General features: G+C 46.6%; 1 protein-coding gene and 1 long non-coding RNA gene across 3 annotated transcripts; one reads left to right on the top strand and one right to left on the bottom strand.

Moving 5' to 3' along the window:
* Positions 1-1,321: 1,321 nt before the first annotated feature.
* LOC112239918 (zinc finger protein 292-like) lies at positions 1,322-13,465 on the bottom strand. Its single transcript, XM_042313660.1, has 6 exons — positions 13,246-13,465; positions 12,330-12,475; positions 11,756-11,840; positions 11,346-11,481; positions 10,696-10,898; positions 1,322-1,769 (listed from the first exon to the last, which is right to left on the bottom strand). The coding sequence occupies exons 1-6, from the start codon at positions 13,369-13,371 to the stop codon at positions 1,629-1,631; spliced, it is 837 nt and encodes a 278-aa protein (XP_042169594.1). The 5' UTR covers positions 13,372-13,465; the 3' UTR covers positions 1,322-1,628.
* Positions 13,466-13,627: 162 nt separating this feature from the next.
* LOC121843814 lies at positions 13,628-15,340 on the top strand. Of its 2 annotated transcripts, none has more exons than XR_006081754.1 (4): positions 13,628-14,242; positions 14,560-14,703; positions 14,858-14,916; positions 15,029-15,340. It is a non-coding gene; the product is annotated as an uncharacterized LOC121843814 (long non-coding RNA). The 2 variants fall into 2 exon arrangements; XR_006081753.1 differs by having other exon boundaries at positions 13,630-14,242; positions 15,058-15,336.
* Positions 15,341-15,536: the final 196 nt, after the last annotated feature.

Raw genomic sequence — 15,536 nt, 5'->3', positions numbered from 1 at the left:
TCCCCTGTAGAACACAGACCAGTATGATGTGTATAGACAGTGACGAGGCTCACCACATGCAGTACAGGTCTCCCCTGTAGAACACAGACCGGTACCATACACACGCCCCCACAGACCGGTACCATACACCCCCTATAGAACACAGACCGGTACCATACACACGTCCCCCTATAGAACACAGACCGGTACCATGCACACGCCCCCCTATAGAACACAGACCGGTACCATGCACACGCCCCCTGTAGAACACAGACCGGTACCATGCACACGCCCCCTGTAGAACACAGACCGGTACCATACACACGTCCCCCCTGTAGAACACAGACCGGTACCATACACACATCCCCCTGTAGAACACAGACCAGTATGATGTGTATAGACAGTGACGAGGCTCACCACATGCAGTACAGGTCTCCCCTATAGAACACAGACCGGTACCATACACACGTCCCCCTGTAGAACACAGACCGGTACCATACACACGCCCCCTGTAGAACACAGACCGGTACCATACACACGTCCCCCCCCTGTAGAACACAGACCAGTATGATGTGTATAGACAGTGACGAGGCTCACCACATGCAGTACAGGTCTCCCCCTATAGAACACAGACCAGTATGATGTGTATAGACAGTGACGAGGCTCACCACATGCAGTACAGGTCTCCCCTATAGAACACAGACCGGTACCATACACACGTCCCCCTGTAGAACACAGACCAGTATGATGTGTATAGACAGTGACGAGGCTCACCACATGCAGTACAGGTCTCCCCCTATAGAACACAGACCAGTATGATGTGTATAGACAGTGACGAGGCTCACCACATGCAGTACAGGTCTCCCCTATAGAACACAGACCGGTACCATACACACGCCCCCTGTAGAACACAGACCGGTACCATACACACGTCCCCCTGTAGAACACAGACCAGTATGATGTGTATAGACAGTGACGAGGCTCACCACATGCAGTACAGGTCTCCCCTATAGAACACAGACCAGTATGATGTGTATAGACAGTGACGAGGCTCACCACATGCAGTACAGGTCTCCCCTATAGAACACAGACCAGTATGATGTGTATAGACAGTGACGAGGCTCACCACATGCAGTACAGGTCTCCCCTATAGAACACAGACCGGTACCATACACACGCCCCCTGTAGAACACAGACCGGTACCATACACACGTCCCCCTATAGAACACAGACCAGTATGATGTGTATAGACAGTGACGAGGCTCACCACATGCAGTACAGGTCTCCCCCTATAGAACACAGACCAGTATGATGTGTATAGACAGTGACGAGGCTCACCACATGCAGTACAGGTCTCCCCTATAGAACACAGACCGGTACCATACACACGTCCCCCCTGTAGAACACAGACCGGTATGATGTGTATAGACAGTGACAAGGCTCACCACATGCAGTTCAGGTCTCCCCCCTGTAGAACACAGACCAGTATGATGTGTATAGACAGTGACGAGGCTCACCACATGCAGTACAGGTCTCCCCCCTATAGAACACAGACCAGTATGATGTGTATAGACAGTGACGAGGCTCACCACATGCAGTACAGGTCTCCCCTATAGAACACAGACCAGTATGATGTGTATAGACGAGGCTCACCACATGCAGTACAGGTCTCCCCGGTGTAGCTGCTGAGAGAGGAAGGCTGTGCAGAGGGCCAGGAGCGTCTCGTCACTCTCCTCACTCTCTGTGTTACACACGATATCCACAGCGTCTTTACCGTCGATGTCAGACATCTACAGGGAGAGAGAGAGAAGAAGAAGAAATGGTGACATCATTCAAGCATTTATACGGTAGATTCCAGTGGTGTAGTGGAGGGCGAACGCAGGGCTATACTGTTAGGGGAGCGTTACTTTCAGCTATTTCTCCCCACCACATCGGCTAAATTCTCCCCACCACATCGGCTAAATTCTCCCCACCACATCGGCTAAATTCTCCCCACCACATCGGCTAAATTCTCCCCACCACATCGGCTAAATTCTCCCCACCACATCGGCTAAATTCTCCCCACTACATCACTGCTAGATTCCTAATGACATCACTGCTAGATTCCTAATGACATCACTGCTAGATTCCTAATGACATCACTGCTAGATTCCTAATGACATCACTCCTAGATTCCTAATGACATCACTGCTAGATTCCTAATGACATCACTCCTAGATTCCTAATGACATCACCCAAAACTAAGAGGTAAACAGATGATTAAAAAAAAAAAAAAATGAGTACTGGTCAAATATCGCCATCTAGCAGGCTAGCAGAAATTACTATTGTCTTCTACCTGTCGTCAGCAAACCCATCCACCCCCATACGTGACCGACTAAACCTTCCAAACAAGGGGGAAAGGAAGCAACTCAAATATGGACTGCAACAAACACATTTAGGAATGACTTAGTGCTTGTATTAGTGCTCTTGTACAAAACACATCATCTTTGTCAAAACCTTATCCTCTCATCTCTACTGTAGATCCCAGCTAGCATATCAGTCCATCCTCTCATCTCTACGGTAGATCCCAGCTAGCATATCAGTCCATCCTCTCATCTCTACTGTAGATCCCAGCTAGCATATCAGTCCATCCTCTCATCTCTACTGTAGATCCCAGCTAGCATATCAGTCCATCCTCTCATCTCTACATCCCAGCTAGCATATCAGTCCATCCTCTCATCTCTACTGTAGATCCCAGCTAGCATATCAGTCCATCCTCTCATCTCTACTGTAGATCCCAGCTAGCATATCAGTTCATCCTCTCATCTCTACTGTAGATCCCAGCTAGCATATCAGTCCATCCTCTCATCTCTACTGTAGATCCCAGCTAGCATATCAGTCCATCCACTCATCTCTACTGTAGATCCCATCTAGCATATCAGTCCATCCTCTCATCTCTACTGTATATCCCAGCTAGCATATCAGTCCATCCTCTCATCTCTACATCCCAGCTAGCATATCAGTCCATCCTCTCATCTCTACATCCCAGCTAGCATATCAGTCCATCCTCTCATCTCTACTGTAGATCCCATCTAGCATATCAGTCCATCCTCTCATCTCTACTGTAGATCCCAGCTAGCATATCAGTCCATCCTCTCATCTCTACTGTAGATCCCAGCTAGCATATCAGTCCATCCTCTCATCTCTACTGTAGATCCCATCTAGCATATCAGTCCATCCTCTCATCTCTACTGTATATCCCAGCTAGCATATCAGTTCATCCTCTCATCTCTACATCCCATCTAGCATATCAGTCCATCCTCTCATCTCTACTGTAGATCCCATCTAGCATATCAGTCCATCCTCTCATCTCTACTGTAGATCCCAGCTAGCATATCAGTCCATCCTCTCATCTCTACTGTAGATCCCAGCTAGCATATCAGTCCATCCTCTCATCTCTACATCCCAGCTAGCATATCAGTCCATCCTCTCATCTCTACTGTAGATCCCAGCTAGCATATCAGTCCATCCTCTCATCTCTACTGTAGATCCCAGCTAGCATATCAGTCCATCCTCTCATCTCTACTGTAGATCCCAGCTAGCATATCAGTTCATCCTCTCATCTCTACTGTAGATCCCAGCTAGCATATCAGTCCATCCTCTCATCTCTACTGTAGATCCCAGCTAGCATATCAGTCCATCCACTCATCTCTACTGTAGATCCCATCTAGCATATCAGTCCATCCTCTCATCTCTACTGTATATCCCAGCTAGCATATCAGTCCATCCTCTCATCTCTACATCCCAGCTAGCATATCAGTCCATCCTCTCATCTCTACATCCCAGCTAGCATATCAGTCCATCCTCTCATCTCTACTGTAGATCCCAGCTAGCATATCAGTCCATCCTCTCATCTCTACTGTAGATCCCAGCTAGATATCAGTCCATCCTCTCATCTCTACTGTAGATCCCAGCTAGCATATCAGTCCATCCTCTCATCTCTACTGTAGATCCCAGCTAGCATATCAGTCCATCCTCTCATCTCTACTGTAGATCCCATCTAGCATATCAGTCCATCCTCTCATCTCTACTGTATATCCCAGCTAGCATATCAGTCCATCCTCTCATCTCTACATCCCATCTAGCATATCAGTCCATCCTCTCATCTCTACTGTAGATCCCATCTAGCATATCAGTCCATCCTCTCATCTCTACATCCCAGCTAGCATATCAGTCCATCCTCTCATCTCTACTGTAGATCCCAGCTAGCATATCAGTCCATCCTCTCATCTCTACTGTAGATCCCAGCTAGCATATCAGTCCATCCTCTCATCTCTACTGTATATCCCAGCTAGCATATCAGTCCATCCTCTCATCTCTACATCCCAGCTAGCATATCAGTCCATCCTCTCATCTCTACATCCCAGCTAGCATACCAGTCCATCCTCATCTCTACTCTACATCCCAGCTAGCATATCAGTCCATCCTCTCATCTCTACTCTACATCCCAGCTAGCATATCAGTCCATCCTCTCATCTCTACTCTACATCCCAGCTAGCATATCAGTCCATCCTCTCATCTCTACTGTAGATCCCAGCTAGCATATCAGTCCATCCTCTCATCTCTACTGTAGATCCCAGCTAGCATATCAGTCCATCCTCTCATCTCTACATCCCAGCTAGCATATCAGTCCATCCTCTCATCTCTACATCCCAGCTAGCATACCAGTCCATCCTCATCTCTACTGTAGATCCCAGCTAGCATATCAGTCCATCCTCTCATCTCTACTGTAGATCCCAGCTAGCATATCAGTCCATCCTCTCATCTCTACTCTACATCCCAGCTAGCATATCAGTCCATCCTCTCATCTCTACTCTACATCCCAGCTAGCATATCAGTCCATCCTCTCATCTCTACTCTACATCCCAGCTAGCATATCAGTCCATCCTCTCATCTCTACTCTACATCCCAGCTAGCATATCAGTCCATCCTCTCATCTCTACTCTACATCCCAGCTAGCATACCAGTCCATCCTCATCTCTACTGTAGATCCCAGCTAGCATATCAGTCCATCCTCTCATCTCCACTGTGGATCCCAGCTAGCATATCAGTCCATCCTCTCATCTCTACTGTAGATCCCATCTAGCATATCAGTCCATCCTCTCATCTCTACTGTAGATCCCAGCTAGCATATCAGTCCATCCTCTCATCTCTACTGTAGATCCCAGCTAGCATATCAGTCCATCCTCTCATCTCTACTGTAGATCCCAGCTAGCATATCAGTCCATCCTCTCATCTCTACTGTAGATCCCAGCTAGCATATCAGTCCATCCTCTCATCTCTACTGTAGATCCCAGCTAGCATATCAGTCCATCCTCTCATCTCTACTGTAGATCCCAGCTAGCATATCAGTCCATCCTCTCATCTCTACTGTAGATCCCAGCTAGCATATCAGTTCATCCTCTCATCTCTACATCCCATCTAGCATATCAGTCCATCCTCTCATCTCTACATCCCATCTAGCATATCAGTCCATCCTCTCATCTCTACTGTAGATCCCAGCTAGCATATCAGTCCATCCTCTCATCTCTACTGTAGATCCCAGCTAGCATATCAGTCCATCCTCTCATCTCTACAGCCCAGCTAGCATATCAGTCCATCCTCTCATCTCTACTGTAGATCCCAGCTAGCATATCAGTCCATCCTCTCATCTCTACTGTAGATCCCAGCTAGCATATCAGTCCATCCTCTCATCTCTACTGTAGATCCCAGCTAGCATATCAGTCCATCCTCTCATCTCTACAGCCCAGCTAGCATATCAGTCCATCCTCTCATCTCTACTGTAGATCCCAGCTAGCATATCAGTTCATCCTCTCATCTCTACATCCCATCTAGCATATCAGTTCATCCTCTCATCTCTACATCCCATCTAGCATATCAGTCCATCCTCTCATCTCTACTGTAGATCCCAGCTAGCATATCAGTCCATCCTCTCATCTCTACTGTAGATCCCAGCTAGCATATCAGTCCATCCTCTCATCTCTACAGCCCAGCTAGCATATCAGTCCATCCTCTCATCTCTACTGTAGATCCCAGCTAGCATATCAGTCCATCCTCTCATCTCTACTGTAGATCCCAGCTAGCATATCAGTCCATCCTCTCATCTCTACTGTAGATCCCAGCTAGCATATCAGTCCATCCTCTCATCTCTACTGTAGATCCCAGCTAGCATATCAGTTCATCCTCTCATCTCTACATCCCATCTAGCATATCAGTCCATCCTCTCATCTCTACTGTAGATCCCAGCTAGCATATCAGTCCATCCTCTCATCTCTACTGTAGATCCCAGCTAGCATATCAGTCCATCCTCTCATCTCTACAGCCCAGCTAGCATATCAGTCCATCCTCTCATCTCATCTCTACTGTAGATCCCAGCTAGCATATCAGTCCATCCTCTCATCTCTACTGTAGATCCCAGCTAGCATATCAGTCCATCCTCTCATCTCTACTGTAGATCCCAGCTAGCATATCAGTCCATCCACTCATCTCTACTGTAGATCCCATCTAGCATATCAGTCCATCCTCTCATCTCTACTGTATATCCCAGCTAGCATATCAGTCCATCCTCTCATCTCTACATCCCAGCTAGCATATCAGTCCATCCTCTCATCTCTACATCCCAGCTAGCATATCAGTCCATCCTCTCATCTCTACTGTAGATCCCAGCTAGCATATCAGTCCATCCTCTCATCTCTACTGTAGATCCCAGCTAGCATATCAGTCCATCCTCTCATCTCTACTGTAGATCCCAGCTAGCATATCAGTCCATCCTCTCATCTCTACTGTAGATCCCATCTAGCATATCAGTCCATCCTCTCATCTCTACTGTATATCCCAGCTAGCATATCAGTCCATCCTCTCATCTCTACATCCCATCTAGCATATCAGTCCATCCTCTCATCTCTACTGTAGATCCCAGCTAGCATATCAGTCCATCCTCTCATCTCTACTGTAGATCCCAGCTAGCATATCAGTCCATCCTCTCATCTCTACTGTAGATCCCAGCTAGCATATCAGTCCATCCTCTCATCTCTACATCCCAGCTAGCATATCAGTCCATCCTCTCATCTCTACTGAGATCCCAGCTAGCATATCAGTCCATCCTCTCATCTCTACTGTAGATCCCAGCTAGCATATCAGTCCATCCTCTCATCTCTACTGTAGATCCCAGCTAGCATATCAGTTCATCCTCTCATCTCTACTGTAGATCCCAGCTAGCATATCAGTCCATCCTCTCATCTCTACTGTAGATCCCAGCTAGCATATCAGTCCATCCACTCATCTCTACTGTAGATCCCATCTAGCATATCAGTCCATCCTCTCATCTCTACTGTATATCCCAGCTAGCATATCAGTCCATCCTCTCATCTCTACATCCCAGCTAGCATATCAGTCCATCCTCTCATCTCTACTGTAGATCCCAGCTAGCATATCAGTCCATCCTCTCATCTCTACTGTAGATCCCAGCTAGCATATCAGTCCATCCTCTCATCTCTACTGTAGATCCCAGCTAGCATATCAGTCCATCCTCTCATCTCTACTGTAGATCCCAGCTAGCATATCAGTCCATCCTCTCATCTCTACTGTAGATCCCATCTAGCATATCAGTCCATCCTCTCATCTCTACTGTATATCCCAGCTAGCATATCAGTCCATCCTCTCATCTCTACATCCCATCTAGCATATCAGTCCATCCTCTCATCTCTACTGTAGATCCCATCTAGCATATCAGTCCATCCTCTCATCTCTACATCCCAGCTAGCATATCAGTCCATCCTCTCATCTCTACTGTAGATCCCAGCTAGCATATCAGTCCATCCTCTCATCTCTACTGTAGATCCCAGCTAGCATATCAGTCCATCCTCTCATCTCTACTGTAGATCCCAGCTAGCATATCAGTCCATCCTCTCATCTCTACATCCCAGCTAGCATATCAGTCCATCCTCTCATCTCTACATCCCAGCTAGCATACCAGTCCATCCTCATCTCTACTCTACATCCCAGCTAGCATATCAGTCCATCCTCTCATCTCTACTCTACATCCCAGCTAGCATATCAGTCCATCCTCTCATCTCTACTCTACATCCCAGCTAGCATATCAGTCCATCCTCTCATCTCTACTGTAGATCCCAGCTAGCATATCAGTCCATCCTCTCATCTCTACTGTAGATCCCAGCTAGCATATCAGTCCATCCTCTCATCTCTACATCCCAGCTAGCATATCAGTCCATCCTCTCATCTCTACATCCCAGCTAGCATACCAGTCCATCCTCATCTCTACTGTAGATCCCAGCTAGCATATCAGTCCATCCTCTCATCTCTACTCTACATCCCAGCTAGCATATCAGTCCATCCTCTCATCTCTACTCTACATCCCAGCTAGCATATCAGTCCATCCTCTCATCTCTACTCTACATCCCAGCTAGCATATCAGTCCATCCTCTCATCTCTACTCTACATCCCAGCTAGCATATCAGTCCATCCTCTCATCTCTACTCTACATCCCAGCTAGCATATCAGTCCATCCTCTCATCTCTACTCTACATCCCAGCTAGCATACCAGTCCATCCTCATCTCTACTGTAGATCCCAGCTAGCATATCAGTCCATCCTCTCATCTCCACTGTGGATCCCAGCTAGCATATCAGTCCATCCTCTCATCTCTACTGTAGATCCCATCTAGCATATCAGTCCATCCTCTCATCTCTACTGTAGATCCCAGCTAGCATATCAGTCCATCCTCTCATCTCTACTGTAGATCCCAGCTAGCATATCAGTCCATCCTCTCATCTCTACTGTAGATCCCAGCTAGCATATCAGTCCATCCTCTCATCTCTACTGTAGATCCCAGCTAGCATATCAGTCCATCCTCTCATCTCTACTGTAGATCCCAGCTAGCATATCAGTCCATCCTCTCATCTCTACTGTAGATCCCAGCTAGCATATCAGTCCATCCTCTCATCTCTACTGTAGATCCCAGCTAGCATATCAGTTCATCCTCTCATCTCTACATCCCATCTAGCATATCAGTCCATCCTCTCATCTCTACATCCCATCTAGCATATCAGTCCATCCTCTCATCTCTACTGTAGATCCCAGCTAGCATATCAGTCCATCCTCTCATCTCTACTGTAGATCCCAGCTAGCATATCAGTCCATCCTCTCATCTCTACAGCCCAGCTAGCATATCAGTCCATCCTCTCATCTCTACTGTAGATCCCAGCTAGCATATCAGTCCATCCTCTCATCTCTACTGTAGATCCCAGCTAGCATATCAGTCCATCCTCTCATCTCTACTGTAGATCCCAGCTAGCATATCAGTCCATCCTCTCATCTCTACAGCCCAGCTAGCATATCAGTCCATCCTCTCATCTCTACTGTAGATCCCAGCTAGCATATCAGTTCATCCTCTCATCTCTACATCCCATCTAGCATATCAGTTCATCCTCTCATCTCTACATCCCATCTAGCATATCAGTCCATCCTCTCATCTCTACTGTAGATCCCAGCTAGCATATCAGTCCATCCTCTCATCTCTACTGTAGATCCCAGCTAGCATATCAGTCCATCCTCTCATCTCTACAGCCCAGCTAGCATATCAGTCCATCCTCTCATCTCTACTGTAGATCCCAGCTAGCATATCAGTCCATCCTCTCATCTCTACTGTAGATCCCAGCTAGCATATCAGTCCATCCTCTCATCTCTACTGTAGATCCCAGCTAGCATATCAGTCCATCCTCTCATCTCTACTGTAGATCCCAGCTAGCATATCAGTTCATCCTCTCATCTCTACATCCCATCTAGCATATCAGTCCATCCTCTCATCTCTACTGTAGATCCCAGCTAGCATATCAGTCCATCCTCTCATCTCTACTGTAGATCCCAGCTAGCATATCAGTCCATCCTCTCATCTCTACAGCCCAGCTAGCATATCAGTCCATCCTCTCATCTCATCTCTACTGTAGATCCCAGCTAGCATATCAGTCCATCCTCTCATCTCTACTGTAGATCCCAGCTAGCATATCAGTTCATCCTCTCATCTCTACATCCCATCTAGCATATCAGTCCATCCTCTCATCTCTACTGTAGATCCCAGCTAGCATATCAGTCCATCCTCTCATCTCTACTGTAGATCCCAGCTAGCATATCAGTCCATCCTCTCATCTCTACAGCCCAGCTAGCATATCAGTCCATCCTCTCATCTCTACTGTAGATCCCAGCTAGCATATCAGTCCATCCTCTCATCTCTACTGTAGATCCCAGCTAGCATATCAGTCCATCCTCTCATCTCTACTGTAGATCCCAGCTAGCATATCAGTCCATCCTCTCATCTCTACTGTAGATCCCAGCTAGCATATCAGTCCATCCTCTCATCTCGACATCCCAGCTAGCATCAGTCCATACTCTCATCTCGACATCCCAGCTAGCATCAGTTCATCCTCTCATCTCTACAGTAGATCCCATCTAGCATATCAGTCCATCCTCTCATCTCTAACTCCCATCTAGCATGAGTCCATCCTCTCGTCTCTACAGTAGATCCCATCTATCAATTACAGTAATTATCCCGAGCAGTCATTAGCCCCCCCCCCCAATTCCCAACATCTTATATTTAAGTCATATAGCAGATGCTATTATCCAGAACCCAGGAATCCTAATAACCAAAGTTTGTTCCCCTCACCTCTTCGTGCATATGGCGAGGGAGCGATGCCTTCAACAGGCAGGTGAGGTAGGCCTGTCGGAAGAACAGGTGTCGCCCGGCAACGGGATGCTGAGAGCAGGTCTTAGCCAAGACCACCGCCTCGGTGAACATCTCACTGGACAGCAGGTAACGAACACGCAGCTCAAAGAACACTGGCACCTCTGAGCCTAGGTAGCGGTCCACTGTGGAGAGAGACAGGTCAAGGGTCAATGTTGCACCTCTGAGCCTAGGTACCGGTCCACTGTGGAGAGAGACAGGTCAAGGGTCAATGTTGCACCTCTGAGCCTAGGTACCGGTCCACTGTGGAGAGAGACAGGTCAAGGGTCAATGTAGCACCTCTGAGCCTAGGCACCGGGCCACTGTGGAGAGAGACAGGTCAAGGGTCAATGCTGCATCCCAAATAGTGCTCTATATTTGGGGAAGAAAGAGAAAGGAGTGTAACAGTAGTAAATATTAAATCCACAGAGAGAGGAACCTCTAGTTAACGGACTCCTGTCATTATAGATGGACGACTCCAGAGCAGATATTTACAGGACAGGTTTCTAGTCAGTAATACAACATGGATGAGTATGTAGAAGTTGGTCCATGGCCCTTCCCTCTCATCCTGCCTTTCTCTCCCAGACTCTCACCTTCATCCCGGGGCAGTTGTGAGTCCTTCAGGATGGCCTGTAGTATGGGGTTGGTCCACGGTCCCTTCTCTCTGATGATCTGTCCCACCTGCAGCAGGTGGATGTTCTGGTGTCTCTCCAGCTGGGAAAAACATTCCTGAAAAAAGGAGGAAGAGGTTAGCCTGGTCCAAGATCTTACGTGCCATCTTGCCAAACTCAGAGTGAGGTTTTAGAGCATTCCATAAAGCAGTGAGAAATGGATATGATCTGATTGGTCAGCTGATTCAAACAGATATGATCTGATTGGTCAGCTGAGTCAACACAGCCTCTGTGTCGTCTTGTTGACATGACAACAACCATAGGAGCTGGCAAGACAGCACAAACAGATATGGAACCAGGCTAGGAAGCAAGGGGTTGTTAAGACAACTCACCTGGAACGAATCAAGGATTTTTTTTTTCAAGGGATCCTGCAGGATCTTATTTCTGTTCAAAAACAGCAAGAGCTCAAAAGCACTCCTGTGGAGACAGAAAGGGGTGGGGGGGAGAAAGGGGTGGGGGAGAGAAAGGGGTGGGGGAGAGAAAGGGGTGAGGGAGAGAAAGGGGTGAGGTGGGGGAGAGAAAGGGGTGAGGTGGGGGAGAGAAAGGGGAGGGGTGTGGGGAGAGAAAGGGGGAGGGGTGTGGGGGAGAGAAGGGGGAGGGGACTGTTTAAGCCTCATACCTCCTTCAATAAATGTAACAACAGGGATGGAATAACAAGGCTGAAAGGGGCAGAGTCACCCTAGAAAACAACACTCATACTGGAGATGGAGACTGGGGGTGACAGGACTATGGACTCCAAGGAGCAGGTAAACAAGTCAACACTCATACTGGAGATGGAGACTGGGGGTGACAGGACTATGGACTCCAAGGAGCAGGTAAACAAGTCAACACTCATACTGGAGATATTGTCCTATCGCCCCCAGTCTATGTACCCCTACGGAGCAGGTAAACAACACTCATACTTACAGGGCAAGGCTACTCAGTGTGTAGCATACATGTTCACAGTCAGACGGGAAGCAGGCCGAGGCTTGGACAAAGGAACATAGAGCAGTCTGGAGCACCTGCAGCTGTGGCAAGGGTACCTGCCATCGTCCTGAATACACCTCCACCAACTACAGGGGAAGGGAGCAGAGGGAGGATGAGAGGGAAAGGGGAGGGATACAGGTAGGAAAGGGAAGGGATACAGGTAGGAAAGGGGGGGATACAGGTAGGAAAGGGGAGGAGGAAAAATAAAGACAGTTTATAGGGAAACTATACCAAGACGTTGGATGGGCCCAATTAAAAATAATTGTTGTCCCTTTCACTGTATCACCATCTCAACTTATTTAGTAGCAACTGAATACTTCGCTAGCTACATTATTACCAAACTAGGCCATAGTCACACTACCTTCAATCTGACAAACTGTAAAAAAACAACTTCAAAAAATGAAAGTGCAGACATTGAATTCCACTGGAGGTCTTAAACACGTTCCCGAAACTACTGTTGGTAAACTAGCAGCTCAACTAACTAGCTAAAGTGGGAACTGAAGATAACTTGGCTAACAAGCAAGCTACCCGAAAACGACTTGACAATGCTTTTCCCCGTAGCTAGCGAGTTAGCTTACTATCATGCATTCTGAAAAGGGTGAATTAGGATATAACATATGTGACATTACAGTGGGGAAAAACAGGTTGGTTTATTGGATGCTAGCTAGCCATTTACGGGTTGTTATCTGTCTGTTTTGAAGGGGGGAGGGGAATAGGTTGGTTGGCTAGTTAGCCTTAGCATAGATTAGAGAAAGCTAGCTAGCTAGCTACCGTTAGCTAGTACGAGTCTGTACTGGGGAAAACAAGTATTTCCCTTTCTCTCCCACAAGGTGTAATTCCAATACATTGCTTTTACCTTACAGAACCGTACACAATATAACTTGCTTTGAAGTCCGTATTCTTCACTTGAACTACTGACAAATAAACTCTTCAATTCTTTTTTAAAATCTTCCAACTCAAATTCACTCTCTTCTTCCGCCATACTGCTCGTCTGGCCTAGCGCGTAGCTACAGCGACCGAAACGCGACGCGTCCCGAGCGTATCGCCAGTCGAGAGATTTGATTGGATGAAACTCACGTCTGTATTGCCCTACGGCGGAAAAAGACGTCTTGTGATTGGAGGACACTGCACATCATCTAAAAAAATTTTTTTTTTTTAAAACGCCCCTACATTGAAAGGTATCTTATGTGTTTTCATATATTATGGGTTACATTGGAACATTGTTGCAACGTGTTTGATTAACGTTTCTTTGAACGTTGTCACCAACCTAATATTGAACGAGTCAATTTGTGATTTTATCTGTCTGTGTCTCTCTCATTTCAGAACGGCGGCATGATCAAAAACACGTTATATCTTTCCCTTCCGTTGATTGGTTGACATGAGATGATATTGGATTTGTGCTCATTTATTAATTAACAGGTGACACCAGCGCGCCTACCTTTATAAATCAATCCCCTACTGTCTCGTTAAAAGGAATCAGTTCTGGCTATTGATTCCAAGGAAGACTAGGTCACAGTTGAGCAGCAGGTGACCAATGTTTATAACTGCTTCATTTATGGAATGCTTTGGGGAAAAAAACCTTCCTCATCCTTTGAGTTTGTCAAGCAATTTGGTTTATGCAAGTTAATTTTTTATCTACCTTTACCCCTTATTTCTCTGCCATTTTAAAACCTACTATGTAAAGGCAGTATATGTAACCTGGAATTGGCATGTGTTTTAAACGGAGTCGATGTGAATATGACGACGAAGAGCCGACTAGACCATTTGAGATGCTACCCCGTGTGGTTCATACTAGGCCTACACCCTTTGAGTAAAAGGGTCCTTTTTTTTTCTTCAGACCGATTCCTCAAAAGGTAATTGATCGCTGTCTCATTGCATCATGTCCTTATTGATCCTGTTTGGGCTCCAGTTGCCCTGCAGGTAGCAGTAGTTCAGGACTCTTGTTGACCACCATGTTTGTCGGGCTGTAGGTAGTCCTACACCACATGACATCACCCAGCACCGTAACGGCCACTGTGCAGACTATACTGTACGTTTTACCTGACCAATCAGATATTTATTATCCTATGATTTTTTTAAATATATATAATTTAACTGTTGTGAATATACTATGTCTGTAAGGATGACAGACTCATTTCCCCATGAGGGGATTAATTCACGTTCATCTCAGGGGTCGTGGGCTGGTTGGTAATCATCTTGTCCTGCTGCTGTGGAAAGTCCCGGTCTTTATCAGCAACAACATAGTGACGGCTCAGATCTTCTGGGAGAGGCTGTGGATGATACTGTGACGTGCAGAGTACTGGACAGATGCAAGGTCAGAGGGCCAAGGGCCAAAGATTTCTCCGTATTCCCTATATAGTGCACTATTCTTTATTAGACCAGATAATTTGGAATATGCTGCCATTTTGAATACAACAAGTGACAAAGTGGAGGCATCACTAGTTAATGCAAAGATGTTGTATTTTCAGGAACAAGCACATTTTCTGAAGACTATTTCTGACTGGTGTTTCATTGACTTTTAAAGATGGTGAGTAGACATTTTAACCTACATACACAAAGTGATGGTTCTGTATTGAAACTAAAAGTTCATATTAACAGTTGAGCTTTCAGCATGACTTCCTCTTCTCTTCCTGGTCAAGGTGTATGACTCCATGTTGACTCTCCCCAGAGACCTGCAGAACCATCATCTCCATCTTGGTCTCCATGGTCGCCAGCATCGCCAGGATGGGGAATGTGCAACAGCTGCTCGGCGCGAGGGTTCCGGAACCAAGGCCCAGGTTGCCACGGCAGCTGGGGTTCTGTTCCTGATTTGCCAGGGTGCTGAGTCTGGTGTCTCTCAGCTGGACAGCTCCGTGTCATCACTGACTTCTATAATCCTCTGGAACACCAAGGCTTAAAGAGCAGGGTGCGGCCATCTTTATCTGGTGGGGGAGCTCTCATGGCCAGGTACGGACCACAATGCAGTAAATCAGACTTTTTTTTTTTTTTTTTTTTTTTTTTTTTTAATCTTCAATTTTGATGGATTTATTGTTGTCCTGAAACTACTGAAGCAACTATGTATTTTAAATGTCCTTCCAGTCATTCAGGGGTGTTCTGGTGTCCTGGTGTTCTCGTGCCCACAGAGGGACGGCCCTGGACGGCATAAGG

Source organism: Oncorhynchus tshawytscha, unplaced genomic scaffold, assembly GCF_018296145.1.
Source record: "Oncorhynchus tshawytscha isolate Ot180627B unplaced genomic scaffold, Otsh_v2.0 Un_contig_4021_pilon_pilon, whole genome shotgun sequence".
Lineage (NCBI taxonomy): Eukaryota > Metazoa > Chordata > Actinopteri > Salmoniformes > Salmonidae > Oncorhynchus > Oncorhynchus tshawytscha.
This window is presented reverse-complemented; position numbering and strand designations above follow the sequence as displayed.

Excerpts from the sequence above, each read along its gene's own strand:
- LOC112239918 (XM_042313660.1), bottom strand. The coding sequence starts at position 13,371 with ATGGCGGAAGAAGAGAGTGAATTTGAGTTGGAAGATTTTAAAAAAGAA. Across the intron at positions 12,476-13,245 it reads ATTGTGTACGGTTCTGTAAG|TTGGTGGAGGTGTATTCAGG; the intron begins GTAAAAGCAATG and ends CTTCCCCTGTAG. Across the intron at positions 10,899-11,345 it reads ACAACTGCCCCGGGATGAAG|TGGACCGCTACCTAGGCTCA; the intron begins GTGAGAGTCTGG and ends CTCTCTCCACAG.